Here is a 24,112-nt window from a genome sequence, read left to right as displayed (position 1 = left end):
GGACGCGCGCGACGATGGTTGACGAGCGTTTGACGCGGCGTGGCGCGGCGCGGTTCCGAGGGACGCGAGGTTAGAGGTGGGACCAGGTGGGACGAGGTGACCGACCGCGACTGTTAACTGTTTCACCGGTGCTATCGTCACACGCGCACTCTCCTGAGGTCCTTGACGCGCTCGGTCCCTTCCTCCAAGATGAACTCCTCGCGTATGCGCACCTTCATGAGCATCATGGAGAACTCGTACGACATCACCCACACGCCGTTGCCCGCGTACGTGGGTCCAGACGTCTTTATCTGCGGGGGGGGGTCGCGGACGCGAGTGTGAGCGCTCCGAAAAAAAAACAAAAAAAAACCAAAACCAAAACCAAAAAAAAAACCATACTGCTCACCTTCGCCTGCTTCATCGACGCCGCCGCCGCCGCCCCGCCGCCGCCTTCCTTCCCCTCCGCGCGCTGCCTCCGGCTCCGCTTCATGCGCTTCGCGAGCCTCGCGGTCTGATCGCACATCTTATCGATCACGCGCTCGACGCCCTCGAGCGTGAGTCCGTCGGCGGTGTGATAGACGACGTCATCCGCGAGGAGCGCTCGGACGTCCTCGCGTCGGGCCCAGTCGTCGTCGCCGCGCATCAGGCCGTCCTCCGCGAGCTTCGCGAGCGTCGTCGGCGTCGTCGGGACTCTCCTCTCCGTGCTGTTGTTGTTATTTGTAACGCCCGACGAGTGCGCGTTATTATTAGTACCCGACTCTTCTTCCCCGCCGCCGCCGCCGCCGAACGCGGGTATCGGCGCGAGCGCCTTGAGCGCGTGATACGTCTCCCACATGCGCTTCTCCTCGGGCGGAGGGTCGCGCGCGCGGAGACGACGCGCGGACGCCTCCAGGAGCGAGTCCGAGAGCGCGTCCCACACCGGCGGGGGCAGGTCGCGGTCCGAGACGGCGCGGGATTGGCGTCGCGCGCGCTCCTCTTCGATCGCGTGCGCGGTGACGTCGGAGAGCGAGCGCGTCCGAGAGACGAAGGAGCTCGAGGGGGAGGGCGAGCGGTCGCCGGAGCCAGCCTCGCTGAGCTCGCTCGCGGGCGCGGCCGCCGCGGTCGTCGTCGTCGCGTCGGCCGCGGGCGGAATGCGCTTGCGCGAGGGAGGGACGGAGGCGGCGCGCGGCGGCGGCGCGAGGCACGAGAAGACGCCCATGACCGCGGCGGCTTCGCGCGCGCGCGTCGACTGACGCCGCCGCGGACGCGCACGAGTCCACTCGTTTCGTTCGCGGAGCGTGGTGTATCTGTCGTTTCGAGCGTTCCCAGTCGCATCGGGCGCTCCGAGGCGGTCCTAGCGTGGAAACCGAGGCACAGCGCGCCGAGTCGGCGCTCGCGCGGAAGCCGAAGCGCGCGCGCGCGAAGTGAAAATCAGATTTCGTCGACGCGCGCGAGTATAAGCTTGTAGCCGTGCCGTTCCGTCCCAGAGGTCGCAACTGTACTAATAATAGGGCTACATACGTCGCTCATCACTCCTCCTGCGGGACCCGGAAACTCCGTGCGACGTCCATCAACATCCCCCCCACGTCCTCCCACCTCGTCTCCAGCGCGGACGCCTTCACGAGATACAGCCACCCGCCGCTGTCGGTCGCGACGACGAAATTCCGCCTTCGAATCGTGTCCAAGACGTCCCCGCGCGGGCCGACGCACATCTTCTCCCCGCCGAGGCCCTCCTCCACCTCCGCGCGGCACACTTCCGTGACGTAGTCGTACGAAAAGTACGGCTGCGTCGAGCCGGGTTCGGCGCCGGACGCGACCGCGCAGGACGAGGGCCCGACGAACGCGAAGTCCATGACGCCGGACTTGCCGTTCTCCACGCCGCCGACGACGCCAAAGTTTTGGTTCGCGTCCACGGCGGCGCGCTCGGCGCGCGTCAAACTCTCCGCCACCTTCCTGGCGACGACGTCGTCGTGACGGTCGTATCCGCCGCCGATCACGGTCGCGTCCCACCCCGCTGCGGCTTCGACGAAGTCCGCGTGCAACGACAGCGGCTCCCTTCTCACGGACACGGTGTCGATGTCTTTGAAGTTGCCGAGCAGCGCGAGCGTCTCGCCGCCCTTCGCGTCGTCGTTCCCGGGACGGTCCGTCGCTTTCACCCAGCCGTTCGGGTACCGGAGAAGGAACCCAGCCTTGCCGACGAACGGCGCGAGCGCGGGCGCGTCGACCGTCGCGGCGGCGGCGGCGGCGGCGCCGGGACGGATGAGCGTCGATCGGAGGGCGAACGCCGCGCCGCCGTCCGCGCCGCCGTTCGCGACGTTCGCGCCGCCCGTCGTCGTCGTCGCGACCGCGATCGCGGACGCGAGGACCGATCGCCGGCCGCGGCGACGAGCGACGTCGGGGGAGGCGTCTGAGGCGGCGGGGTCTGAGGCGATGTTTCCATCGATCCGGCCGTCGTCGCCCGCGGCAGACCCCGCGCGCGTCGGGAGTCGCGCGCCGCGGGTTCCTCGCGACGCCGCGCGGCGGGACGCGCGCGGCAGCGCGCGCGCGACGCGCGCGGGGATCGCCGTCGTCGACGCCGGCGTCGGCATCGCGCGCGGGCGCGGTGTGATGACGTCGCGGCGCGGTCGGACGGACAAGCTGAGACGATTTTTCGCGTTGTTATCGACGGTTCGAAAAGGGCGCGAAAAGAAAGCGGGCGCCGGCGCCGCCCGACGACGCACACGCGCCGCGCACGTCGCGTCCTCGCCGACCCGACCGTCGCGATCGAGCCCGCGCATGCGCGCTGATTGATGTCTCACGCGAGCGCAGCGGTCACGTCGACGGCGGTTCACACGACCTCGCGCGCGATCGGATCGGCGGTCGCGCCCGCCTCTCGCGTCGTCGTCGTCACCAGGGCGATCGCGCGCGAGAGCGGCGGTCTCGGATCGCGCGCCTCCGTCGCCGCCGCGCCCTTCGGAGGCTCTTCCGCGCGGAAGAAGACGTCGAGCGGGATGTTCGCAGCGCGACGCGCGGGGAGAGGGCTCGCGCGCGCGGCGGCGGCGGCGCGCGTCGACGCCGCGACCTGCGCCGCGACGTGGGGGCATCGTCTCGCGCGCGCGCCCGGATCGTCCTCGTCGTGGTCTCGACACTCCGGCGGCGTCCACTCCTCCTCCGCGCGAGGCGACGCGACGATCGCGTCCGCGTCGCGAGAGCACGCCGGCGGCGAGAGCGCCGGCGAGGGCGGGGGCAACGTTCCGCCGCGGGTGCAGTGGCTCGGCGAGCGCGCGGACGCGCCCGCGGCCGCGAACGACGCCGAGCCGCGCGCGTCGGCCGCGCGAGGCGCGACGCAAAATGAGTTTCAAACCGCGGGGACGGGGGGCGCGCCGCGGGCCGCCGCGCCGCCGTTGAACCCGTGGCAGCAGCAGCAGCAGATCCAGCAGCAGCAGCAGCAGCAGGTATCCAGGCAGCAGCAGCAGCAGCAGCAGCAGCAGATCAAGCAGCCGCGGCCTTCGCCGCCGCCGCGACAGCAGCAGCAGCAGCAGCCGCCCAAGCCGCGGCGACAGCCGAGGCAAAAAGCCGCGCCGCCGCCGCCGCCGCCGCCGCCGCCGCCGCCGCCCGCCTCATCCGCCCCATCCCCCCCTCTCCCTCGCGCGACGCCCGTCCCGGACCGCAGCCCGATCAGCCTGCGCGACGTCCTCCTCGGCAAGGGCATCGTCATGCAGTCGTACACCCCCGGGCAGCACCGCACCGCGTGCCCGATGTGCGGCGGCGGCAGCGGCGGCGAGCGGTCGCTCGCCGTGCGCATCGAAGACGACGGCCACTCCGCGGCGTGGATGTGCCACCGCGCGACGTGCGAGTGGACGGGCGGGACGTCCATGGACGACACCATGTCGAGGCCGCGGCGGGATAACTCGGACCGTAATAAAGGGTTCGACGGCGCGGGCGGCGCGGGGGGCGGGGGCCTCACCAACGCCGCCGCGTTCGTCGGCACCGGGATGAATCGCCGGCCGGGCTCCGGCGCCGGCGGCGCGCCGAAGCTCCCCTCCCCGGACCAGTTCGAGCGCATCGGCCCGGGGGGGAACCTCACGGACGCGGCGGCGGAGTGGGGCGAGTTTCTCGCGGAGCGCGGCATCTCGCTCGACGTCGCGGAGCGCAACGGCCTCGCGGCGCAACGCGTCTTCTCCCCCGCGGCGGGCGAAGTCGTCGACGCGTTGGTGTTCCCTTACATGCGCGACGGCGAACTCGTGAACATCAAGTACCGCGGCCCGGATAAGACGTTCTGGCAGGTCAAGGGCGCGGAGAAGATCATGTTCGGGCTTGACGACGTCGTCGGGCAGCGCGAGATGATCATCGTCGAGGGCGAGATGGATAAGCTCGCGTTGGAGCAGGCTGGGATCAAAAACGTCGTGAGCGTGCCGGACGGCGCGCCCGGGAAGGTACGGGAAGGCGACCTCCCCGCGCCGGAGGAGGATAGGAAGTTCGAGTACCTGTGGAACTGTAGGGCGGCGCTGGACCCGGTGTCGAGGATCGTCCTCGCGGTGGACGACGACGCGCCGGGGATAGCGCTCGCGGAGGAGGTGAGACTGCTTTCCATACGACCCCGTTCGCGTGGTGCACGCCGTTCCTTAAGGACTTTTCCCGTCGTCACTCTTCACCCGCGCTTCCCTTTCAACGCTTGACCGGTAAGACGTTCGACTGACCGATCGCTTCACCCACGCAGCTGGCGCGACGGCTCGGAAAGGAAAGGTGTTACCGCGTCGCGTTTCCCGAGGGATGCAAGGACGCGAACGACACCCTGCGCGAACACGGCGAGGCGGCGCTTCGCGGGTGCATCGACAACGCGGAGGGGTTCCCGCTCCGCGGTCTCTTCCGCTTCAGCGACTTCGACGACGACATCTCGAGCTACTTCGGCGTCGACGAAGGCTCCGAGATGAAGGGCGTGTCGAGCGGATGGAAGTCCGTGGATCAGCACTACCGCGTCGTCCCGGGAGAGCTCACGGTGGTCACGGGCGTGCCGAACAGCGGGAAGTCCGAGTGGGTGGACGCGCTGATGTGCAACCTCGCGGTGCAGCACGGCTGGACGTTCGCGCTGTGCTCGATGGAGAACAAAGTCCACGAGGCGCGTTCTATCTCACGCTGGTCCCCATACGACCCCGTCCGCGTGGTGAACGCCGATCCTTAAGGACTTTTCCCGGCGCATCTCTCCGTCCAGGGTCCCTCGCTTTCAATCCCGACACACCTCGACGCCTTTCAACTCCGCTTCTGACGCCTTTCAACTCCACCCCGACGTTCGCTCGTATGGACAATTACCCTCAGCACGCGAGGAAGCTCGTGGAGAAGTACACCGGAGAGCCGTGGTTCGAGGGCAAGTACACGAACAAGGCGCGGATGCGTCCCGAGACGATGCGCGCGGGGCTGCACTGGCTCGATAACCAGTTCGTGTTGATACGTCACGAGGACGATGAGCTCCCGAGCGTGGACTGGATCTTAGGGCTCGCGCGCGCGGCGGTCATGCGCCACGGCATCCGAGGGCTGCTCATCGACCCGTACAACGAGTTGGATCACAAGCGGCCGCAAGGGCAGACGGAGACGGAGTACGTGAGTCAGATGCTGACGAGGATTAAGAAGTTCGCGCAGCACTACGACGTGCACGTGTGGTTCGTCGCGCACCCGCGGCAGCTGCACAACTGGCGCGGGGAGGCGCCGGGGCTGTACGACATCTCCGGGTCCGCGCACTTCATCAACAAGTGCGACAACGGGATCGTCGTGCATCGCAACCGCGACGAAAAGCTCGGGAGCTTGCGCGAGGTCACCGTGATGGTCGCCAAGGTGAGGAACAAGGTGGCCGGGAGCATCGGAGACCCGAAGCTGGAGTATAACCTGAGCAACGGGCGGTACGAGGACCTGAAGGGCGCGGGGGAGCCGCTCGAGGAGTGATGGAATGGAATAGGATTTCGATTGATTTTATTTTATCACAGAATGCGAGAATCGCTCCGACTCTCGGCCGACGGCGGCGACGCCCGCGCCGCGACGTGATGTTGACGCGCGTGTCAGTGTCACGCTCGCGCGCGCGCCGCCGCCGTCCAATTCCCTCGCTCGTCGCTCCGACACCGCGCGCCCCGCCCGCCGCCGCGCCCTCGCCCCGCGCGTTCAACCTCATCACAGCGGGTTGTTCGGGAAGCACTGCTCGTAGGGATTCTTCGGATGCTTGTTGTCCGCGTGCTCCTTGAGCTTCACCGACGCGGTCGTGGAGACGAACGTCTGGAGGCACACCTTGCACTGGATGTTCATCGCCTTCGCGTTGTCCGCGAGCTGGCTCCCTGTGGCGTTCGGGATGGAAGGGTGGTGAGTCGCGCTCGAGTCGGCGGAGGGATCGGAACGTGGAGAATTAATTAATGGCGGCGGTCGCGCGGGAGAGCGAGGGAAGATCTCCGGCGCGGCGCGCGGGGGAGGACGCGCACCCTTCGACGCGGTCTTCATCTTCTCCTGCTTCATCTGCCTCGCCTTGGCGGACTTTTGCGCGTTGCCTCCTCCCATCGTGAACGTGTACCGTGCTGTCGGCGCGTCTTTGGTTGTGGACGGCGAGGAGCGTATCCGACTGACTGGAGCTCGCCTGGCGGAGAATCGATGATCGCTGAGTCATCGCCCAGGAAAAGAAGGGCCGAACTTCGGCCGACCCGAGGCGGTTTATCTCAGCGCCTTCTTCACTTCCGCGCGCGCGCGATGGCGCGCGTCGCGCTCGCGTCGTCGCCATGGCGGCCGCACGCGACGCCGGCGCTGACGGGCGGCATGGGGAGCAGACTCGCGAGGGTTCGACGCGCGTCGGCGCCGTGCCCGCCGCCGCACGGCCGCGGAAAGCACGCTACCCCGACCTACAACCTCGGCACGTGGTGCGAGGAGAACTTTAAGCGAGGACTCCTGAAGGAGTACGTCGACCCGGACAAGGGACCGACGGAGGTGACGCGGGCGTCGAATTACAAGGCGCTGTGGAAGTGCGCGGCGTGCGGCCACGAGTGGCGGACGAGGGTGAGCGACCGCACGCGGAGCGGCAGACCCACCGGATGTCCGGAGTGCCGCCCAACCTGGGGCGGTGGTCCCACCTCCACTCCAGCCAAAAACTTCCTCGTGTGGTGCGAGAAGAAGGGCGAGCGAGGGAAGAAACTCCTGAAGGAGTACGTCGACCCGGACAGAAAGCCGACGGAGGTGATGCGGGCGTCGAATTACAAGGCGCTGTGGAAGTGCGCGGCGTGCGGCCACGAGTGGCGGACGATGATGAGCAACCGCACGAGGAGGAACAGACTCGGCGGCTGCCCGGCGTGCTCGAAACGACTGCCGCAGAGCGAGACGCACTTCTTCCTCGAGTGGTGCGAGGAGAACGGCTGGCGAGGCGAGAGACTGTCGCGAGAGTACGCCGATCCGGACGTGAAGCCAACGGAGCTGTCGTATGGATCGACGCACAAGGCGCTGTGGAAGTGCGCGGCGTGCGACCACGAGTGGCGGGCGACGGTGAGCCACCGCACGAATAGCGACAGACCCACGGGATGCCCGAAGTGCCACCGCGCGCGGAGGACCGCGCAAAGTCAAAAGCGCTCGACGCGTACCGCCCGCCGCGACTAGTTAGATCGCATTTCCTTCGCAAACGTGATCATCCCGGTCTGCCGGTGACTAGCTAGATTCTCTCGTGTGAGCATTAAACGTGTCTACGATGCAAAGCGTCGCCGCGCTCTGCGTGTCTATCTTCTGAAACTACAGTATGTTATGTCACGATCACGCCGCCGCGATCTCCATCCACTGCCGCAACAGGTCCGAGATCACGCTCGGGAGCCGCCCGATGTCCTGCACGAGCGTGTAGAACGGGAACGGGAACGTGTCGAGGTACTTCGTGAACGTCGGCTTCCCGGACGCGAACGACACCGACTGCATGTCCAGCACGGAACTCTGCGGGTTATCCAAAACGATAAACGCGACGAGGAGGCCGCGCCGCGCCGACATCTCTCGCATCTGCCGCCGCAACGCCTCCTTCTCGTGGAACCTCCCGTCCGCGATGATGATGCACAGCTGCTGCAGCGTCTCGTGCCCCCCGCGCAGGTTCTCTCGCGCCGCCGCGAGCGACGCGTCCAGCGCGCGCAGTAACCCGACGACGGGCTTGTCCGCGAGCGTGTTATCCTCCGCGAAGGTAAACTGCGACACGAGCGCGGGGCCGCCGGCGTCCGTGAACGGCGCGCCGAGCGGATGGAGCGTGCGCACCGCGGCCGCGGCGGCGTTCTCGGGGGAGAGGCCGACCGCGTCGTCGTCGCCACCGCCACCGCCGCCGCCGCCGCAGCCGCCGCCGAACCCGACGACGCCGATCTCGCCAACCTCCAGACGCGCCATCGCGCGCGCGAGTAAAACCATAGCTTCGAGCGCGAGATGCCCGCACTTGTTCTCCGCCATGGACCTCGAGTCGTCGATCGCGAGGACGACCTGGTACTTCCGCTGCGACGGCTTCGAGCGCCGGAGCCAGATCTTATCTTTACGGAAATCCGACGCGATGTACGGAATGATCTTCCGCATGTTCAGACGCTTCCCCGTGCGGAAATCCCCCTGAAGACGCGACGCGAGCGTCGGCTCCAAGATGAGCCGCAGCTGTTCCGCGAGTTCCCCCGACAGCGTCCCGGTGAGCGTCTCGAGTTTCCGCCAGAGGTCTTGCGCGCGGACTGACTGCCCCGCGCCGCTCGCCGCGAGCTCGCGGTGCGCGTTTAGCGCCGCCGCCGCCGCCGTCCGCGCGGCTTCGACCTCCTCCGGCGTGAGGAGCTCGAGGGGGTCCTCCGTCTCGACGTCGGCGCCGCCGCCGCGGTCGAGGCCTTCGCCGTCGTCCAGCGACGCGTCCTCGAGCATCTTCAGCGTCACCCTGGTCTCCTCGCCGAGGTCGGCGCGACCGCCGGGGACGAGGTCATCGTCGTCGTCCGCGCCGCCGCCGGTCCCGTCGTCGTCGTCGTCGTCGTCGTCGCCGGCGGCGCCGCCGCCGCCGCCCGCGCCGGCGGCTTTCTTCTTCTTGGGCTTGGGCGGCTTTTCCTCATCCGTCTTCGCGCCCTCCTTGCGCTGCTTCGCGACGCCGCGGTCCTTCTTCCCCGCGTTCGGGTCCGGGCCCTCGTCGTCGTCGTCGTTCTCCGCGTCGCCCGCGCCCGCGCCCGCCGCGTCGTCGTCGCCGTCGACGCCCAGCCCGCCGTCGACGCCGTCCGCGGGACGTTCTTCTTCCTTGACGTCCGTCGTCTGGGCGCCGCCGGCGTCGGGCTTCTCCTCCGTCGGGAGGTCCGGCAGCGGCTCCATCTCCATCTCGTCGACGCCCGCCGGGTTGGACGGGTTCGCGCCGCGGTCGAGACCGCCCGCGGCGGCGGCGGCGGCTTGCTCCTCCGTCGCGCCCGCGAGCGCTTGGACGCCGCCGTCGCCGCCGTCGCCGGCGCCTTCGTCGGCGCCGTCACCGCCGCCGCCGCCGCCGGCGTCGGGCGCGTTCGTTTCAAACTCGTACTCGTTCGCGATCTGCGCGGTCGCGTCGTCGAACAGCTCGCCGGTCCGCGCGTCCGGCCGGTCCACGCTCTCGCCGACGACGCTGAGACGTTCTCGCCATCCTTTCAACGCGTCGCCGAGGCTTCGGTGCGGGTTCGTCTCCTCGCCGCCCTTCCGCGACGACGACGGCGGCGGCGGCGCCGCGGCGCCGCCGGTCGGCTGCTCCGCGCCCGCCGCGAGCGGCGCGATCGCGCCGTCTCCCGCGGCGGACGCGGACGCGCCGCCGCCGCCGCCGTCACCGCCGCCGGGCGCATCGGTCGCGTTCGCCCCGGGGGGCTCGCGCCCGTCGTCCGCGCCGCCCGCGTCCGCGACGGCGCGCGCCGCCGCCGCCGGCGCGGCGTCGTTCTCTTTCGCTTCGTCCGCCGGGGCGGTTTCGTTCTCGCCGTCGCCCTCCGCGCCCGCGCCGGCGTCGCCGCCGTCCTCGCCCTCGCCCGGTTTCGGCGCGGCGTCGTCGTCGTCGTCGGCGTCGTCATTCCCGCCGCCGGCGCCGGCGCCGGTCGGTCCCGCCTCCGCGTCGGCTTCGTCGTCGTTCCCGACGTCGTCGCCGGCGCCGCCGGCGTTTTCATCGTCGTCGCCGTCGCCGCCCTTCTCTTCCTCTTCGTCCTCGCCGTCCGCGTCCATGACGTCTTCGAGGTCGCCGCCGCGTTGGTCGTTCTCGTCTTCGTCCATCATCGCGTCTTCGAGGCCGTCGCCCTGGGCACCTTCATCGCCGGCTTCGTTCCCTTCTTCGTCCTCGTCGAAGCCGTCGATCTTGTTCCCGTCGTCGCCGTCGCCGTCGCCGTCGTCGCCGTTCTCGTCGTCGAGCTCGTCGCCGAGGCCGTTCTCGTCGAGATTGATGTCGTCGGGGAGCTCTAAATCGCTCCCTCCTTCGCCGTCGCCGTCGCCGTCGTCGTCGTCGTTCTCCGGTCCCTTCGGTTTGATCCCGTGGTCTTCCTCGATCTCCTCTTGGTTGACGCCGTCGTTTTCATCCTTGGGGTCGTCGTCTCGTTTCCCGCCGTCGTCCTCGTCGTCGTCCTCGGCGCCGTCGTTCTCGTCGTCGCCGCCGCCGTCTTCCTCTCTCTTCGCGGCGTCCTTCTTGTCCTTCTTATCGTCCTTATCGTCCTCATCGGCCGCGTCGTCCTCGTCCTCGTCCGCGGCGCGCGTCTCCGTCTCTTGGTTCGGATCCCTCTCCATCGTGGACCCCTTCTCGTACTTTTCCTTGCCCTCCTGTTCCTTCCCGTCCTTCTCGTTGTCCTTCTCGTCGTCGTCCTCCTCGTCCCACATCTTCTCGTCGATGACCTCCGCGTTGTCGTCATCGTCGCCGTCGCCCATCTCCTTATCGATGTCGTCCCCGACGTTTTCTTCGTCATCGCTGTTCTCGTCGCCGTCGTCGTCGTCGTCGCCGCCGTCGTCGTCATCCTCGGACAGCTCCTTCGCGTCCGCCTCGAAATCATTCTGCATCTCGATCCCCTTGCTGTCGTCCTTCGGGCCCTTCTCGTCGTCGCCGTCGCCCTTCTCCTCGTCCTCCGCGCCCAAGATTTGCTCCTCGTCCTGAATCTCATCGCTGACGTCCTTCTTCCCCTCGCCAGCGCCCATGCCGGTGCCGGCAACGTCGTCCATCATCTTCCCGTCCTCGCCGCTCTCGCCCTCGCCGCCCTCCTCCTCCGGCGGCGCGCAGAACCCCTCGACGCACACGCCGACGATCAGGGACGACAGCACCGCCTCGAGCTTCGCGCTTGCGCGGTGAAACGACAGGTACTCGCGCACGCCCCTCCTCGCCGCTTCTCTGAGCAGCGCGAGCATGGGGCCGAGCTCCGCGGCGCGCGCGGCGGCGGCGGCGACGACGCGCGACGCCGCCTGCGCGTCCGCCGGCGCGGCGGCGGCGGCGGCGTCCGTCATCTCCGCGAGCGCGGCCGCCGCCGCGGTGGCGTGCGAGGTCACTTTACGCAGCCGCGCGGTGTTCAGCGCGCCGGCTAACGCCTCCTCGCCGCCGGTCATGACGGGGACGTCGTCGTCGTCGTCGTCGTCGTCGTCGTCGTCGTCGCGCGGCGGCTTCACCGGTCCGTCCCCCGCGGCTTTCACGCGCTGCGCCCACACGAGCGCCGCCGCCGTCGCAGCCTCCGCGTGTTCGGAGAACGTCGCGGCGGCGGCGGCGACGCGCTCGCGCGCCTCCGCGGCGGCGGCGATCTTCGCGTCGACAGCCTTCGCGACGGCGGCGGCGTCGCGAAGTTGAACTTTTCCTTCGCGCGCCGATACCATGGGCTCCGGCGCGGCGCCGCGCTCGAACGCGTCCGCGTCCGCGGCAGCCGCGCGAAGCAGCGCGATCAGCGTCTCCCATCCAGGCAGCGGCGACGCGTAGCCGCACGTCGCCGCCGGCGCCGCGTCGGCGATTTTCATCGCCGCCGTCGCCGCCGCGTCCACGGCGTCGCGCGCGGCGACGACGCCGCGGAAGTTTTCGGCGAGCGCGTCCCTCGCCGCGTGCGCGACAAGCGTCGGCGCGCGCCACGCGCCGCCGTCGTCCCCGTCCCCGTCCCCGTCCCCGTCCCCGTCCTCCACCGCGCGCCGCGCCTCCTCCAGCGACGGCGTGAGGAACGGCTCGAGGCGCGCGCGCGCCGCCGCCGCCGCAGTCGCCGTCGCGACGAGCGCGGCGGCGGCGACGTCCGCCGCCCCGCCCGGGCGCAACCCCGGCGTGCTCTCCGCGGCGGCGACGGCTTTGTGCACGAGCCGCGCGGCGTCCGCGGCGGCGACGACGCGGTCCAGGAGCGCGCGCTGCCGCACGAGCCACGCGCGCGTCGCTCTCTGCGGCGGCGGCGGACGCGCGAGCGCGAGCGCGCCGCCACCGCTTTTGTCCTCTTCTTCTTCTTTCGGCGCGGCGTTCGCCGCGCGTAAGCCCTCCATCGCGCGCGCGGCGGCGTCGAGCGCCGCCTCCGCCTTCGCCGCGCGCCCGACGAGCCGCCGCTGCTTCCGAAGCAAGAAGAGCAGGTGCTCGACCGCGCCGCACGCGACGTCCATCTCGCGCGAGGAGACGTCGCCGTGCGCGGTCGTCCGCGCGACCCTGAGCCTCTGCACGCGCGCCATCGCGCGAAAGTAATAGCCATCCGCGGCGTCAAACGCCTCTCGCGCGTCCTCGCCGAGCGCGCTCAAGCACGCGGGCGGTGGGAGCGGGGGCTCGCGGAACCACGCGGACGGCGCGCGCTGCGCGTCCGGGACCGCTTTCCTCGCGGAGGAGATCCCGAACGACGGCAGCGCCTTGAGGAGGTCCGTGAGCGCCTTCTTCTTGGCTGCTTTTTTCGCCTTTTTATCGTCGCGGAGCTCCGTCGCTCGCGCGGCGATCGCGGACGCGAACGCGTCCACGTCCGCGGCCGCGTGCGTCCCCGCGACGTCGGACGCTTCCGGGTCGTCCGCGCTCGGGCACGGCGGCGCCCCGGGGAGGGACGCGCCGAGGACGGACCCCAACCGCTTCACGAGGAGGGCCAGTTTCGACTGATACAGCGCGCCGTCGCGCAGGCGAAGCGGCGCGAGCATCGCCTCCGATGACGCGTCGTCGTAGTCGTCGTCGTCGTCGTCGCGACTCCTCGTCGCGTCGTCCGCGGTCGCGGCCGTGACCGCGGCCGCGCGCGCGGCGTCCTCCGCCGCGCGCCGCGACGCGTCGAGCCAGCCCTGCCGCGCGGTATCGCGCTGGCGCTCGCGCCGCGACGCCGCGCCGCGCTCAGCCTTGGCCTTGGCCGCCGCCGCCGCGTCGGCGACGGCGCGTTTGGATCGCTCCTCGACGTCCAGCCGCCACGCCTCCGCGTCAGCCTCTTCGACGCCCTCGCGCTTCGCGCGCTCCAGCGGCGTCTCGCCCTGGTACGCGCCCGCGGACATCGCCTTGTGCTTCTCGCGCGCGTCCGCGGCGGTCTTGTTCTTCGCGAGAATCGCGACGTTTCGAGCCTCGCGCGTCGCCGCCGCCGCCGCCGCCGCCGCCGCCGCGCGCTCCGCCGCGCCGCGTTCGCCGGGCAAATCGCCGAGCCCGACGCCGCCGTTCGCAGCCTGCAACACGGGCAACACGAGCGCGTTGAGCGACGCGTCGAACGCGCGGACAAACTTGTGCAGACTCCGCTGGTTCGCCTCGCCGGAGGTTTTCATCGCGTGGTAGCCGCGGTCTTCCCATTTCGCGAGCTTCGCGTGGTCGCGGAGTTTTTGCGCCGCGGGCGCGCGCGCGGCTTCGACGCGATTCGCCACCGTCGGCGCGAATTGGACGTAGTACCGCCACGTGTTGTAGAGCACGTTCGAGAGCGCGAGCTCGCGCGCGCCGCCGGCGGCGGCGGTCGAGATCATGGGACGCGAACCGTCGTCCACGTCATCGTCGTCGTCCGAGTCGGCTCCGAGGGCGGCGTCGCCGCCGGCAGCCGCCGCCGCCGCCGCCGCCGCCGCCGCCGCCGCGCGCGCGTCCACCGCCATGTCCGCGTGGAACTGCCACAAGAGGTCCAGACGCGCGCGGAACTCGCCGATCGTCGAGCCCTGAACGTACTCGTCGAGCGCGAGCGTGATCTGTCTCAGCCCCTCGCGCTCGTCCTCGGTCAGCCCCGAGGCGTCGACGGGCGCGCCGTCGTCGGTGAACGCCTCGGCGTCGTCCGTCGCGGATTTGGATTTGGATTTGGATTTTTTCGTCGACGAAGACGAAGCGCGCGGCGGCCGGAGCAGCCGGTGCAGCGCGAACCACGTCCGGTGCGCGCGCGCGACCTGCCTCTCCGCCGCGCGTGCGAGCAACCGCGGCCACGTCCGCAGCTCCCGTTGACGCCACCGCAGCGCGAGCTTCGCGCACGCCGCGAGCTCCTCCCTCAGGCTCACGCGCGACGCCGCGCCCTCCTCCCACGTCTGCGCGCGCGCGAGTAAGAGCTCCAGACCCGTCAGCGCCGCCTTCAGCGGCGCGTCCAGCGGCAGATTCAGCACGCGGTCGCAAATCTCCCCGAGCTGCGTCAACAGCGGGTGGTCTGGCCACTCCGCGAGCAGCGACGCGACGCGCCGCGCGCACGCCGCGACGGGGGGCACGACGAGCGCCATCTCCCCGGCGCACCCGCCGTCGTTCATGTCCGCGCCGAGCGCGTCCGCGGCGGCGTCCGCGACGGGGTCGAACGCGTCCACGGCGAGCTCGTTCGCGACGCCGAGCGCGAGCGGGTTCGCGTTCGCGTTCGCGTTCGCGCCGCCGTCGTCCTCCGTCTTGACGCGCGTCCCCGAGACCTTCCCGACGCGGTTGATGAACGGTTCCGCCGCGCTGCTCGCGGGGCGCGACGTCGCCGCGTGGTCCAGCGCGAGGCGGAGCACGTGCCCCGTCCGCGTCGCCGCGTCCACCGCGTCGGGCATGGCGCCGACGCCGACGGCGCGCGCGACGTCCACGCCGACGTCGTACGCTCTCGCGAACGCGTCCGCGCGCGTCGCCTCCGACGGCGTGAGGAGCGCCTCGCCGTACCTCCGCGGCGGCGGCGGCGCGCCCGCGGCGGCCCACCACCCGGTCGGGTCCTTCTTCGCCGCCGCGGACGACGCGGGGTCGTGGTTCGAGCCGGGCGGCGGCGGCGGCGGCGGCGACGGCGCGCCGCGTAATCCGCCGAGGACCCTCCGGTGCGCGGCGACGACTTCCTCGAGGAGCTCGCCCTCGAGGAGGCCGGCGATCCTCGCGGCGGCGATCTCAGCCTTCTCCTCCGCGGTCTTCGCGTCGTCGTCGTCGTCGTCGTCGGAGGCGTCCGAGGCGTCGTCGTTCGACTTCGCGAGTCTCTTCTCCTTCATCGGCTTTCCCTCCTCGCCGTCGTCGTCGTTCAACGCCAAAGGCTCGTCCGGCGCCCGCCGCAGGTCTTCGAACATCCATCCGTGGTCCCCGAACGTCCGCGCGTACGCCTTCTCTTCCGTGGCGTCGTCGTCCCCCTCCAGCGTCTCTATCGCCGTCGGCGGCTTGACGCGGCTCCGGAACAGCTCGTGCGCCTCCTTCTCTCGCTCCGCGTCGGCGTCTCTCGCGTGCGCCCAGAGCGACGCGAGCGACGCGAAGACGCGCGCGCATCGACGCCACGACGCCGGGCCGAGCGCGCCGGCGTCGTGCGCCTCGTCCGTCGCCGCTTGAAGCGCGACGCGGAGGCACGCGACGCGAAGCTTCGCGGAGGAGCCTCGCGCGGCGGCGGCGAGGTGCGCGCTCGACGTTCGCGACGCGTCGTCGCCAGCTGTACCGCCGCCGTATCCGCCGCGTCTCGCGAGCGCGTCGCGCGCGGCAGCCACCGTCTCCACCGCGCCGATCGCGCGCTGCGTCGTCGGCGACGACAGCAACGCCGCGGCGCTGAGACCTCGCGTCGACGACAGACGCAGCGGCGGGAACGACAGCAGGTGCGCCGCCGCCGCGGACGCGGACGCGTAGGCGACGTCGGGCGCAACCTTCCCGCGCGCCGCGTCCGCCGTCCTCGCGTCGCGCGACGGATCCTTCGCGCACGCCAGCGTCAGCGCGAGACCCCGCCTGATTTCGAGCACGGCGAGCTGTAAGGGCTCGACGGCGTCTCTGTACCCGGGGAAGGCGGCCGCGAGACGGTCGCCCCACGTGGACGCGGCGGCGATCCACGCCTTGGCCTCCGCGCGCGCGCGCTGGAGACTTTCGTCGAGATTTCCGCCGTCGCCGCCGCCGCCGTCGACGCCGCCGCCGGTCGCCGTCAGGCTCTTCACGAGCGCGACGACGCGGGGGACGGACCCCAGCGCGCCGCGAAACGCGCGCGCCTCGCGCAGAAGCGCGCCCCACGCCGGCGGCGACGGCCGCGGGACGACGCGCGACGCGAGGCGTCTCATCTCCGACGCCGTCGCCGCCGCCTCCGCGTCGGCGGCGTCGACGACGCGCGACGGCGGCGGCGCCGCCGACGGCGTCCGACGCTGCCACGCCAACGCCGCGCGCGTCGGCTCGATGACGTCTCGCAGCTCCGCGCGGAGGGCGCCGACGCGCGCGACGACGGACGACGCGGGGTCGGGCGTGCCGTCGGGAAGTAGCGCGTGCAGGCGCGCGAGCCCGAGGAGCGTCCACGCGACGCCGCGCGACGCGCCGTCGGCGTCGGCTTCGCGCGTCGCCCTCGCCGTCGACGCCGCGGTCGCAAAGGGAAGACTTTGCGCCTCCTCCGTCTCGGACGCCGCGCGCGCCGCGCGCGCCGCGCCCGTCACGAGCGCGTCGACGAGCGGCGCGAGGACGTCAGACGCGAGCTCGCGAAGCGGCGCGTGCTGGATCGTCGCCGCCGCCGCCGCGAGCGACGCGCGCAGCGCCGCCGCCGCCTCCTCCGCGCGGTCGTCGTCGTCGTCTTCGTACGCGCACCAGTCCGCGAGCGCGAGCGACGACGCCGCGAGCGCGGCGCGATCGCGCGTCTCCACCGCGGGCGCGTGCACGAGGAACGTCGTCGCGGCGAGCGAGCCGAGCGCTTTCCACTCCGCGGCGACGCGCGACGCGCGCGACGGCGGCGCGTGCCTCGCCGCGCGCGTCGCGAGCCGCAGGCGCAGCAGCGATACCGCGCGCTCCGCGACGCCCGCGCGCGGCGCGGCGACGAGCGCGATCGCCAGCGCGGTCGCCGTCGCGCGCTCGCACCGCGCGGGGCCGGCGCCGTCGCGCCACGACACCGCGGCGTGCGACCCTTCGTCTACGACGTCGTCGTCGTCGTCGCGGCGCCGCGAGCTCCCGCGCGGGCCGGGGACGCGCGCGTCGAGGCACCCGTCCCACGCCGCGGCGTGCCACGAGAGCCACATCGCGTGCGCGAGCGTCGGGAGCGCGGCGTCGAGGCGCGCGCGTCCGCCGAGACTGCCGCCGCCGCCGTCCGTGTCGCTCCCGCCGAGCCATGCGATGTGGCGGTGCGCGAGAAAGTCCGCGGGGTCGCGCGGCGACGCGGCGACGCCGAACGACAGCGCGCGCTCCGCCGCGCGCACGACGTCGGCGCCGAGAGGCAACCCGCCGCCGCCGAGGTCCTTCGCCGCGCCGACGCCGCCCTCGCTGCCCTCGCCGCCGCTCGCGCGAAGCGCCGCGAGCGCGGCGACGCGCCGCGACACCGCGGCGAGGAGCCAGTGTTGCGACGCGATGGAGACGTGCTCGAGCGAGGGGAGGAGCTCGTCGTGCGCGCGCGCGCACGCGGCCCACGCGCGCGACCACGCGGGGAAACCCAGCGGCGGCGGCGCGCGAGCGCCGTGCGCACCCGCGCCCGCGGGCGTCTCGAGGACGTCCGCGGATCGCAGGAGGTTCGCGGCCGGGATGTCGTACGTCGCGGGCGGCGCGGGGGGCGCGCGCGGCGGCGCGTCGATCGCCATCGCGTCGTCGGCGTTGTTGTCGTCGGCGGCGGCGGCGGTGGCTTCCGTCGGCGGCGCCGGAAGAAGCGCGTCGGCGCGTCGTCTCGCCGCCCCCGCCGCCGTCGCCATCGCGGCGCACTCGATGGCGAGCTGCGCGGGAATGCTCTCCGCCTCGCGCTCCAAGAACGCCGCCGCGTCCGCGCTCTGCCGCGCGCGCGTCGCCGCGCCGTCTCCGTCGTCCTCGACGTGCGTCCACGCGAAGAAACACAACCCCTCGAGCGCGGCGCGTCGCAGACCCGCGCCCGAGGCGTTGCCGACGGACGCCCTCGACGCGTCGCCCTCGACGGACGCCCTCCTCGACGGCCGAAGCGCGGCGCACAGCGCGCGGACGCGCTCCTCCGCGAGACGCAGGCGCTCCGTGCGCGGGATCGTCGGACGCCCGCCGCCGCGCCAGAGCAACGGTGGCGGCGGGTCCCCGGAGGGCACGCCGAGCGCGGCGTCCATCGCCCTCGACGCCAACTGCCACGCCTCCCACGCGCGCGCGGGGGTTTGAGTTCGCGTCGTCGCGTCGTCGGCGGCGGAGACGTGCCCCGCGCCGGCCGCGGCGGCGCGCGCGGCGGCGACGCCGAGGGCTTTCCGCGTTTGCGCGTACGCCGTCGCGACGCGTTCCACCGCGCCCGCGTCCGGCGGGGTCCCGTCCTCGCGCTCGCGCAGCTCCGACGCGGGCGTCTCGGACGCGATGTCCGACAGACGCGCGCGCCATCGCTGCGCGCGCGCGATGGCGATCGCGGCGTCGTGGTGCGCCGCGCGCGCCGACGCCGACGTCGACGTCGACGTCGACGTCTCGATTTTTTTCTCTGAGAACGTTTTCCCGGCGCCGGCGCCGGCTACGACGCGGGACAACGCGACGACGACGGCGTCCTCGACCGCGCTCGCCGCGCGCAACGTCGCGGATAACGCGTCCACGAGCGCGTGTGCGCGCGCGCCTCTTCGCCGCAGCGACGGGTCCGCCGCGCGGTCCTCCGCGAAGCGAAGCATCGTCCCGGCGTCGAGATTTGATTCAGAGGCGAGCGCGACGCGCGCGCTGTGCGTCGCGCGTCGCGCCGCCGCCGCGCGCAGGACGTCCATCGTCGCCGCCGCCGCCGCCGCCGACGACGACGACGCCGAAGACGCGATCGGGTGCGACGTCAGCGCTTCCGCGGCGCGCGCCACCGCGCTCAGCTCGCGCGTCACCGCGACGCACGCCACGTGGCGCGCGGACAGACGTCGGAGCCACGCGGCGAGGTCGCGTAAGTCCTCCGCGGAGGCGCCGGCGGCGGAGCCGAAGGCGACGCCCGTGAGGAGCGTCTCTCCGGCGGCGCGAAGGCAACGCACGAGCGCGGCGTCGGCGTCGGCGTCGGCGTCGGCGTCGGCGTCGGCCGTGACGTACTCTTCCTCCTCCTCCAGCGCGAGGCGGCGTCGAAGCGCGCGCAGCGGCAGCGCCGCCGCCGACAGCGACGACGCGCCGCGCCACGCGGCGGCGCCGCCGGACGTCGCGAGCGCCCGCGCGGCGAGCGCGGCGGCGGCGGCGTCGAGGAGTGCGCCCGCGCGCGCGACGCGCGAGGCGTCGCATCCGGCCGCGGCGGCGAGCGCGCGGGCGATCGACGGCGAGGACGGCCACCCGAGGGGTTCGAGGAACGTCTCGTGGCCGCGCGTTCTGAGAGCGGCGGCGGCGTCGTCGGCGTCGGCGTCGGCGTCCACGTCCATGGCATCCACCGCGCCGGCGCCCGCGCCCCCGCCGCCGCCGCGAACGGCGTCCAGGAACGGCACGCACGCGACGTCGAACGCGGCCGCGGCGGCGTCGCGCGCCGCCTCGGACGCCTCCCCGCGCGCGTAGACGTGGTCCCACGCCGCCGCGAGCGCGCTCCCGGCGTCGTGGCCGCGAGAGAGCAACTCCCCGGTGAGACCCGCCCACCGCGCGGCTTCGCGCACGGTGTGCCCGGGGTGGGTCCCGGGTTGGGTCCCGGTCCCGACGAGGACTGCGTGCGCGCGCGCCATCGCGAGGCGCGCGGGCCCGCCCGGGACGCCCGCGGCTGCGAGGATCGCGTGAAGATCGCACGACGCAGTCCGCGCGGCGGGCGGCGTCGCGAGCGGCGACGGCAGCGCCGCGGATGCGGACGACGACGCGGACGCGTCGTCGTCCGCGGCGGCGGCGGGGTTCAAAGACGACGCCTCCGGCGGCGGCGGCGGCGCGAGATATACCTCCACGCCGCGGTTCCGCATCGCTCGCGATACCTCCCCGCGGCGCGGATCCAACGCGAGGAACAGCCGGAAGTTTGGATGCGCGGTCACGACCCTCGGTTTCCCGTCGCGCATCCCGCACTCGCTCACAAGCAGCGCGCCGCCCTGCTCCAGGAGCGGGTTCAGGCGGTCCAACACCGTGGGCGAGCACAGGTTGGCGTTCTCGAGGAGGACCCATTCGCCCCGCGTCGCGGCGTTGAGGAGGACGCCGTCGACCCATTCGAAGCGCCCGGCGGCGGGCGCGGCGCCGCCCCACGCGTCGGCGCCGAGACGTTCGGCGCGTCGGCGAAACGACGACACGGCGGCCGTTTCATCGTCGTCGCCGTCGCCGTCGCCGTCGATCGCCATCGCGTCGTCGTCGTCGGCGGCGGCGGCGCGACGCGTCAGCGCTTCGAGCGCGTCGAGCGCGGCGTGAAGCGCCGACGCCGCCGCGGCCGCTTCGTCCGCGGAGGCTCCCGCCGCGGCGCCGGCGGCGAACGAAGCGTACGTCGCCCACGCGCTCCACGCCGCCTCGACAACCTCCGCGGCGTCGTCGTCGTCGGTTTTTGGTTTCTTCGGTTTCTTCTTCTTCGTCTTCGAAGCGTTCGTCGTCTTCGGGGTCTCCTCGACGTCCGATGCGTCGCGCGGTGGCACCAACGCCGCCGCGGTCGCCGAGCGAAGCGCCGCGACGACGTCCTCCTCGAGCTTCCCGCGGTCCCTCGCCGGCTCTCTTTGTTCGAAACTACCCAAGAGCTCGGACGTGTCCGTCGCCGCGGTGAGCGCGACTTGCCTGAGCGTTCGTCCAGAGAGCGACGCCAGCGTTTGCACGAGGGACGTCTTCCCGCTCGACGGCGGCCCGCACACGATCGTCATCCACCCTTGTCTCGAACAGTGCGCGGACGCTTCCAACGCGTCGAGCTGCCCTCTCAGTAAACCGAGCGGAGGCGCGGTAACGCTCGAAACGAGACCGTTACCGCCACACCCGCGCGGGAACGACGCCCTTCCGACGTGAAGGATCCCGTCGCGCAACGCGATCGCGGGCGGCGGCGACGGCGCGGGCGGTCGACCGAACGCGACGGCGAAGAGTTTCGCGCACGCGACGCGATCAGACGCCGCGCGCAGCCGCTGCGAGAACAGCGACGCGAACGTCGCGTCCACCGCGCTCTGCGCGACGGCGATCGCGTCTTCTTCGTCGCCGTCGCCGTCGCCGTCGTCGACGGCGTCGCCGATCGCGGAGAGCGTGAGGTCGCACCATCGGAGGAGATCGCGAAGGTTAAACTCCCAAGGCGCGCCCGCGCGCGCGAACGACCCGCCGGGCTTCGCCGCCGCCTCCGCGAGCGCGGACGTGAACCGCACCATCCCGGCGACGACCTCCGCGGGTATCGTCGGATATAACGCGCGCGTGATGTGCGCCAGATCCGAGCTCTCCATCGGCTCCACGTGCACGCGCGTAAACCGGTTCAAAAACGACTTTGGCAGCCCTTTCCTTCCCCCGCCCTCCTGGACCGGGTTTTGCGCGGCGAAGACGCGAAACGTCGGCGGGCACTTAAACGTCTCCCCGAGCTCGGGGACGAACACCTCCGCGCGGTGATCCAACGCCGCGTTCAGCCCTTCCAGCACCGGCTGCGGCGCGAGGTTGAGCTCGTCTAACAAGACCCAGTGTCCGTTTTTCAGCGCCGCGAGAAAGGCGCCGTCCGCCCATCGAAACTCCCCCGCGGCGCCGCCGTCCGCGGGGAGGTCCGCGCCGAGGAGGTCCATCATGTCCGTCTGCTCGCTCAAGTTGACGCGCACGAGCTCGTGCCCGGACGCTTTCGCGAGCGCGGCGATGAGCGACGTCTTGCCGACGCCCGGGGAGCCCTCGAGTAAGATTGGTTTCGTGAGCTGCATCGCGCGAAGGACGCGCGCGGCGTTGCGTCGCGTCGACGGCGCGGTGAGTTCAAACGACGCCTCGCTCGAGGCGGAGGCGGCGAGACCTCGCGGGATCGTGAACGGGGAGATGCCGAAGACGCCGCTGGCGTCGATGAAGACGCCGTCGCCGGATGAAGCGCCAGCGTCGCCGCCGGGGTTGGCCGCCGCGTCGATCGCCGCGTGCGCCGGGGTAGAGGGTCGGACGCCGGGGGAAGGATCGGTGAGGATTCGATTCGAGAGAAAAAAAAAATCGCGAGTTGATGACCGAGTCGCGTCGCGCGCGTCTCCTTTTCCTTTGCCCTCCTGCTTCCGTTCCTCGCGAGGCTCAGGTTGTAGAGTTTTCTCGATCATGGAGATCTGAAACTTACCAGGTTACAACGAAGAGCATCATCGCCGCGCGAGGAGGGAACGGAGGACGCGGGAAAAGAAGGAAGAAAAGAAGGAAGAAGAGAGGGAAGCGCCCTCACCTCCGCCGGCAGCGTCTCGAGCAGAAAGTCCCGGCACGCGCGCGCGAGCCCGCGCGCCGTCTCCTCGGGTAACCCCAACCCCAGACCTAACCCGTCGAGCAGCGTGAGATACGCGCCGTGCGCGAACGCCTCGGAGGGCGTCAGCCTGCGCGCGGTGGACGCGCCCGTCGCGGCGGCGCGAATGAAGGACGCCCACGCGACTAAATCTCGCACGCCGAGCGCGGCTTTCGCGGCGCCGCGGCCGGCGACGCCGCGGTAAAAGTCCCAGAACGACGCCAAGTGCCTCGCGTACGGCTTGAGCGCGGGTTCGGGGATGCGCCTCTCGCAGATTTGCGCCATCTCGTCGACGTCCGCGCTGGCGCCGACCCAGATCTCCGTGAATCGATTCCGCAGCGCTGGGGACAGCTCCTTCTTGCCAAAGTCGCCCCCCGGGTTCATCGTCGCGAGCAACAAAAAGTTTGGGTGCGCGACGAGTTCTTCCACCTCGCTGCCGCCCTTCTCCGGCAACGTCAGCGTCCTGCCGGGCTCGAGGACGGAGTTGAGGCGCTCGAGAACGGAGTCCTCCGCGAGCGAGAGCTCGTCGACGAGGAGGATGTCGCCGTCGCGCATCGCCTTGATCAGCGGGCCGTCCTCCCACGCGAACGGCGGCGCCTTGGCGTTGCTCTCGTCGTCGTCCAAAGTCGGCGTCGCCTCTTCGTCGTCCGCCGCGCCGCCGCTCGCCGCGCCGCCGCCGCCCGGGCGCGTCGGCCGGAACCCGCCGAGGAAGTCGCCCGTCTCCGTGTGTTGGTGGCAGTTCAAAATCCGGAGCTTTTGCCCGCGCAGGAGCGCGAGCAGCTGACACACGGACGTCTTCCCGCACCCCGTCTCGCCGACGAGTAACGCCGGTTCCTTGTGCGTTAAGCACGCCTCCACGAGAGAAAACAGCCGACGCATCGCGGGCGTCCACGCCATCGCGTTCGCCAGCGCGGACGCGTCGTCGGCGTCTTGCGCAGCCTGACGCGCCTCCGCGGCGGCCGCCGCGGTGGTTGCGTCCCTCGCCGCGGACTCGGCTCTCGCCGCCGCGGACGCGGCGGCGGCGTCCAATCGCGCCACGAGCGCGCTCTCGACCGCGGAGGCGTACAGCGTGCTCTCGGTGATCACCGGGACTTTCAACACCTTCGCGAGCGTCGCTTTGAGGGCTTCGCGCTCTTCGTCCGATCGCAGGCGTTCGCCCAGGACTCTGAAACCGTCGCGCGCGAGCTCTTCGTACCCGTTGCTCTTCCGGTTCGCCCATCGGAACAAATCGCGCGCGGTGATGAACCCGTCCTTCCCCGCGAACGCCCTGGACGCTTGCCGCCGGCGCTGCAGCTCGCGCATGACCTCGACGAGCTTCGTGCAGTACGACGGCGCGATCTCGCATCGTTTGTTTAAGATGATCCGAAGCTCGTCGTCCGGGATGTCGCCGACGTGAATCTCCATGAAACGGTTCCGAAACGCTTTCGATAAAACCTTTCTCCCGCCGTACGTCGCCCCCGGCGGGTTCTGCGTCGCGAACAGCATGAAGTGCGGGTGCGGCGTGATCGTCTCCTGCAGCTCCGGCACGAACAGCTCGCGGTTGTCATCGAGGAGGCGGTTCAGAGCCTCGAGGACGTCCGAGGGCGCGAGGTTGAGCTCGTCGAGGACGATCCAGTACCCTCGTCTCACGGCTTGCACGAGCGCGCCCTCTTGGAACGCGAGTTGCCCTGCGTCGTGGGGTGGGGTGGGGTGGGGTG

At 71.6% G+C, this 24,112-nt stretch overlaps 8 protein-coding genes across 8 annotated transcripts in view; 2 read left to right on the top strand and 6 right to left on the bottom strand.

Annotated features, from left to right (window-relative positions):
• Nucleotides 1-137: 137 nt before the first annotated feature.
• MICPUCDRAFT_41932 (uncharacterized protein) lies at nucleotides 138-2,546 on the bottom strand (the record flags this gene model as incomplete). The annotated part of the gene is made up of 3 exons (XM_003061930.1): nucleotides 138-290; nucleotides 386-1,312; nucleotides 1,545-2,546. 3 exons carry the CDS (start codon nucleotides 2,544-2,546, stop codon nucleotides 138-140), a joined length of 2,082 nt encoding a protein of 693 aa, XP_003061976.1.
• A 1,107-nt stretch (nucleotides 2,547-3,653) lies between these two features.
• On the top strand, nucleotides 3,654-5,874 carry MICPUCDRAFT_21196 (uncharacterized protein; the record flags this gene model as incomplete). The annotated part of the gene is made up of 4 exons (XM_003062134.1): nucleotides 3,654-3,920; nucleotides 3,999-4,514; nucleotides 4,658-5,047; nucleotides 5,254-5,874. 4 exons carry the CDS (start codon nucleotides 3,654-3,656, stop codon nucleotides 5,872-5,874), a joined length of 1,794 nt encoding a protein of 597 aa, XP_003062180.1.
• Nucleotides 5,875-6,096: 222 nt separating this feature from the next.
• MICPUCDRAFT_35623 (uncharacterized protein) lies at nucleotides 6,097-6,474 on the bottom strand (the record flags this gene model as incomplete). Its single annotated transcript, XM_003061929.1, has 2 exons — nucleotides 6,097-6,257; nucleotides 6,399-6,474. The coding sequence occupies 2 exons, from the start codon at nucleotides 6,472-6,474 to the stop codon at nucleotides 6,097-6,099; spliced, it is 237 nt and encodes a 78-aa protein (XP_003061975.1).
• Nucleotides 6,475-6,660: 186 nt separating this feature from the next.
• On the top strand, nucleotides 6,661-7,554 carry MICPUCDRAFT_51734 (uncharacterized protein; the record flags this gene model as incomplete). The annotated part of the gene is made up of 1 exon (XM_003062133.1): nucleotides 6,661-7,554. The coding sequence occupies one exon, from the start codon at nucleotides 6,661-6,663 to the stop codon at nucleotides 7,552-7,554; it is 894 nt and encodes a 297-aa protein (XP_003062179.1).
• A 150-nt stretch (nucleotides 7,555-7,704) lies between these two features.
• MICPUCDRAFT_21037 (uncharacterized protein) lies at nucleotides 7,705-7,929 on the bottom strand (the record flags this gene model as incomplete). The annotated part of the gene is made up of 1 exon (XM_003061928.1): nucleotides 7,705-7,929. The coding sequence occupies one exon, from the start codon at nucleotides 7,927-7,929 to the stop codon at nucleotides 7,705-7,707; it is 225 nt and encodes a 74-aa protein (XP_003061974.1).
• Nucleotides 7,930-8,358: 429 nt separating this feature from the next.
• Nucleotides 8,359-8,628, bottom strand: MICPUCDRAFT_8255 (uncharacterized protein; the record flags this gene model as incomplete). The annotated part of the gene is made up of 1 exon (XM_003061927.1): nucleotides 8,359-8,628. A coding segment is annotated over one exon (270 nt), but the record flags the coding sequence as incomplete, so codon positions are not given.
• Nucleotides 8,629-12,635: 4,007 nt separating this feature from the next.
• MICPUCDRAFT_70009 (uncharacterized protein) lies at nucleotides 12,636-15,300 on the bottom strand (the record flags this gene model as incomplete). Its single annotated transcript, XM_003061926.1, has 1 exon — nucleotides 12,636-15,300. A coding segment is annotated over one exon (2,665 nt), but the record flags the coding sequence as incomplete, so codon positions are not given.
• Nucleotides 15,301-19,959: 4,659 nt separating this feature from the next.
• The window catches only part of MICPUCDRAFT_21219 (uncharacterized protein), a gene marked incomplete at both ends in the record, with an annotated part of 7,848 nt that continues 3,695 nt past the window's right edge, over nucleotides 19,960-24,112 (bottom strand). Inside the window, 5 exons of the mRNA XM_003061925.1 lie at nucleotides 19,960-20,559; nucleotides 20,641-21,997; nucleotides 22,312-22,716; nucleotides 22,765-23,405; nucleotides 23,517-24,082. Of these exons, the coding sequence (XP_003061971.1) occupies nucleotides 19,960-20,559; nucleotides 20,641-21,997; nucleotides 22,312-22,716; nucleotides 22,765-23,405; nucleotides 23,517-24,082 (3,569 nt within the window). The remainder of the gene's footprint in view (nucleotides 20,560-20,640; nucleotides 21,998-22,311; nucleotides 22,717-22,764; nucleotides 23,406-23,516; nucleotides 24,083-24,112) is intronic.

The sequence above is a fragment of the Micromonas pusilla genome (genome assembly GCF_000151265.4).
Source record: "Micromonas pusilla CCMP1545 genomic scaffold MICPUCscaffold_11, whole genome shotgun sequence".
Lineage (NCBI taxonomy): Eukaryota > Viridiplantae > Chlorophyta > Mamiellophyceae > Mamiellales > Mamiellaceae > Micromonas > Micromonas pusilla.
The sequence above is the reverse complement of the archived record's forward strand: the minus strand, read 5'-3'. Positions and strand labels throughout refer to the sequence as shown.